Genomic DNA, 4,252 nt, shown 5'->3' with positions numbered 1-4,252 from the left:
TTATGTGTTGAACCTACCAACACATAAGCCATGGCACAATTTATGTTTTAAAAATTGCCTAATTCACTCAAATTTAAAAATTAATATAATTTTTTATTATAATCCCAACATTTTTTTAGAAAAAAAATTAGATGTTTATTATAGAATAAAGTATAGTTGAAAAAGAAGAAAATATATGTTTAAAAAAAGGAAGAAGAAGAAGCCCATATAGACCTGTGTGCAACTCAAGGTACAAAAAGTGTATTTGGTAAAACTTACCACCATCATTAGTTACCTAGTCATCTAGCATCTATTTTACCTCATAATAATTGTGCATGCTCTTTAGGAAAAATATTTATGAAAGTCCACCCTCCTTGTACCACCATTGAAATTGCTTGATGATGACCCTCTCTCCAAATGGTTTGAAACACTCAAGATTTGAACAAGTTAGTGTTCATATAGAACTTATTGTTAACTCTTTGTTGGTAAGCCGTCATTTTTGTTTAGTTTTTATTTAAATTAAAACTATTCGTCTACCTCCTAATTAAGACCGTGGTGCTATAAAAATAAGAGAGTTTGATGGAAATGATGCTTCGCTAGAAGAGTAAGAAATGTCCGCATTTTGGTTTCCCTTAAATATGTCCCACCACGACCTCTCTCCATACTGTTTAAAGCTATAAAGACTGCTTCTCATACTACAAGCAGTGACGAAGCAAGGATTATATTAAATTGGGGGCACAATATAATTATAACTAAAAAAAATTCTAGTAGTATTTAATAGAAATTAAATTTTACAATGTTCATAAAAAGAGCCACTATTTTTTTTTCTGGCAACAAATTTCTACGGGTTTTTATCTTCTCAAAATGATCCAATATAACTTCATTATCTGCTTGAAGAAATATTTCTTTCTCAATATAGCAGACCATGCAGTCATTAAGAAAATCATCATCAATCTTATTACGCAAATCGGTTTTAATGATTTTCATAGCCAAAAAAGTCCTGTCAACACTAGTCGTTGCAACCGGTAGAACCAAAGCCAACTCCATTAGTCGATACACCAAATGAAATGCACGATGAAAATCTAACTCAACCATTTTTTTGGCGAGAACTCCAATACCATCGAGATTAGGAAAATGTTTCTTTCGCCGCATTTCAATTATGTAAACCTTGAGTTGCTCGTTCAATTGCATCATATCTGAGGAAGAGAAATCGTCTGGATATAGTTCATCAAGGTGAAGTAACCTTGACTGAATAAATTTATCAAATGAATTTCTAGGATCAAGACATGATATGCACATTAATAAGTCACTATATATATAAAAATACTCATACAAGAGTGAAAGAAATGATAACTGACAAAAAATGTCAACATAAAAATAATGGTGGTAAGTTGGGGCAGTTTGAGCTCGAAGGCGACTAGGAACACGGTCTTCCATATTGATGATGCACATATTATATTTCAAGCAAAATAATTTAATAGCTTCCAAAAAATTATCTCAGCCATCATCTCTCATTTTTTGTAATCGTATTTTTGTTGTGTCAACCAAACCAATGGAAGATACAATATTCTGTTTTTTCTGTTGAAGAAAATAAGATAACTCTAAGGTTAAGCCCAAAATATCTCTCATCAAGTGAGCTATAAATATGAATTTGTAGCTCTCCATTTTGTCAACCAAGCCAAGAACTGTACCACATTATTTCTAACAAACACCATCATTATCTACATCTCCAAGAACTTCCAATACTGTAGACCACATAGCCAATATAGGAATTATGGTTTTATAATATGATCCCCAACGTGTTTCACCCGGTCTAGCCAAACTTATTTCCTGATACATTCGTGTTCCAGTTGTTTTTTCAGACTTTTCTAAATTTTGAACAATGTGATCCTGTTGTTTGTGTCTAAGAGCATCATTTCTCTTACAAGAAGCACCAACCATATTAACAATCATGGAAACATAGTCAAAAAATTGACCCATGAATTGAATCTCTTTTGCAACAGATACCACAACTAGTTGAAGTTGGTGAGAAAAATAATGAACATACCCTGCGCTGGGAATTTCCTTCAAAATGAGTGTCTTCATTCCATTAAGCTCTTCTCTCATATTTAAAGCTCCATCATATCCTTGTCCTCTAACTTTTGAAATTGATAGACCATGTTTTGTCAAAACATTCTCAACGGCAAGTTTCAGAGATATAGTAGATGTGTCACTAACATGTGTCACTCCAATAAAATATTCGAGTACCTCACCGAACATATCCACATATCGTAAAATAAAAGGCATTTGTTCATTCACTGAACTATCACACGCAACATCTACCAATATAGAAAACACACAATTTCAAATATCGTGGATGATAACTTTAATAGTTTATTATGTGCAAGCACTAACAATGTCTTTCTGAATGTCGGAGGAAGTGAGTTGATTATTTCTTGGAGCATTTTTTAGGCATACATTTTTGTACTTCAGGAGACCATTCACTATACCAATGTAGAATTTCCAAGAAATTACCATTATAGGATGAATGTTCCGACTCATCATTCCCGCGAAAAGCTTAACCACTTCTAAGAAGTAAACGGACAACATCGACACTTGCTGTTAATCGAGTTCTGTAAGCCCGTCCAATCTACCTTTTGCATCTGAGACACTGTGTACTATACTTTGCCTTTGATCTATATAAGCAAAATATTGTGTTTCGCAGTCACGATCAGCACTCCTTAACTCTCCAACATGGTCTTTAAATCTTTTTAATGCCCTCTTCCAATTTCGAAACCCTTTTTTCATAAAAACTGCAACACCAAATACTATTCATTCCTTGTTTCCTCTAAATAGATTGCATAAAAAACAAAATGCAGCATCTTTTGACTCACTATATTCCAACCAATGACATGTTTCAAACCAACTCTTTTGGAAACATCTATTTTTTCCTGAAATGATAGTCGATGGAAAATTTTATGCTAATGGTTGACAAGGTCCAACAAGAATGTAAGGTCTTCTCACCTCATCTCGAATTGGAGAATCAAGTTCTTCAATAGATTTTCGGAGTCCCGGACTATATCCTCATAATTTACCTCCATATCATTTTGAACTTTCTTTTTTTTTAATCCAGCTTTGCTAATTTTACATTCTGGTTCTCCATTTGACCCATTATTGCCTTCCAAAATCAATGGCCTTTTAACTTTGTCAGAAAATTTTAACATTTTCCTGCAAACACACGTTACAATTTATGAGTATAAAATATTATAACTTAAATAAACCTAGTAGAGAGAATATAAATATTGAGAATGGTGAACACTGATGCCTTATTTATTTTTGTGGGGATAGTAACTTATGTTATCATCTTGTAGGATTTATCGTGTTGTTGGGGCAGTTGTGCGGTAAAGTAGAATACAGATGACCAGATCAATTGGTTAGTGACAGATGACCTGGTCTCTTTAGTTATTGGGGTTACAGTACAAAACCTTATTATTTATCTTTTAATATATAAAATTTAATAATAAAATTTTTAGTGTAATGGGTCAAAGGACCCTGCATGACCCCAACTAGCCTCGTCACTGATTACAAGTAAGCTAGTGTACATATTAAAATTCGTTTTCACACGAAATGTTATTACTTTTCATTCAATTTTTATTTATGGACCAATGTACAATAAACTGAGTCAATATTTTGTTTTCTTACCATCACAATATATTGATCCTCGGTAGAATTTTGATATAATAAGTTAGCTAGTGTAATATTGAAGGCCTTGCTTACATGTGTAGCTGTTTTTTGTAATACACTTTTTGCTAATGTAGGCACCTTACGAGGGAGGAAAGTTAATCAATGCACTACAAATTGTATTCAAGATATTGTTATCCGATCCTCTCAATATAATGATCATATTTTACCATTTATTAAGAAAAGCCCACTCTGAAAGAGTATTGAGTTTATGTAGGCATTTGCCCTCCCCCAAAATCCATGCTTTCAAACCTTGTTCTCAGAAAAAGAGGGTTCTCGTGAAGGTTCGACAATAAATTTAATGGTTGGCTTTGTCAATGTTATTGAGAAGACATGCATCTTGCAACCTGATGACCCAAAAAAATTTTTAGAGGATATGGTGGAAATCCTTCATGAATTGGAATATAATGGGTTTCAAGTCAATGTAGTAGGTTATCGTGTAGCGTAATTGCTATCAATAAAGGACAAGCAGGATGAACTTAAAACTAAGGCAAAGGAAGCTATAAGTCAGATTGAGGAAGAGGAAGAAAAAATCAATGATTTGAATAATCGC

At 33.2% G+C, this 4,252-nt stretch overlaps 1 protein-coding gene across 1 annotated transcript; it reads right to left on the bottom strand.

The window, feature by feature from the left end:
* Positions 1 to 753: 753 nt before the first annotated feature.
* LOC141699712 (uncharacterized) lies at positions 754 to 2,568 on the bottom strand. The gene is made up of 3 exons (XM_074503564.1): positions 2,457 to 2,568; positions 1,690 to 2,297; positions 754 to 1,227 (listed from the first exon to the last, which is right to left on the bottom strand). The coding sequence occupies exons 1-3, from the start codon at positions 2,566 to 2,568 to the stop codon at positions 754 to 756; spliced, it is 1,194 nt and encodes a 397-aa protein (XP_074359665.1).
* Positions 2,569 to 4,252: the final 1,684 nt, after the last annotated feature.

The sequence above is a fragment of the Apium graveolens genome, unplaced genomic scaffold (genome assembly GCF_009905375.1).
Source record: "Apium graveolens cultivar Ventura unplaced genomic scaffold, ASM990537v1 ctg1122, whole genome shotgun sequence".
Lineage (NCBI taxonomy): Eukaryota > Viridiplantae > Streptophyta > Magnoliopsida > Apiales > Apiaceae > Apium > Apium graveolens.
Note: the sequence above shows the minus strand (reverse complement) of the source record. Positions and strands in the feature narration are given on the sequence as shown.

Bases quoted from the DNA above. Each gene is read 5' to 3' on its own strand.
- LOC141699712 (XM_074503564.1), bottom strand. From the start codon at position 2,568: ATGTTGTCCGTTTACTTCTTAGAAGTGGTTAAGCTTTTCGCGGGAATG. The intron at 2,298-2,456 runs GTCTCCTGAAGT...CTATATTGGTAG, and splicing joins CTACATTGGTATAGTGAATG to ATGTTGCGTGTGATAGTTCA. The intron at 1,228-1,689 runs GTTTGTTAGAAA...AAATTTATTCAG, and splicing joins GAGATGTAGATAATGATGGT to TCAAGGTTACTTCACCTTGA.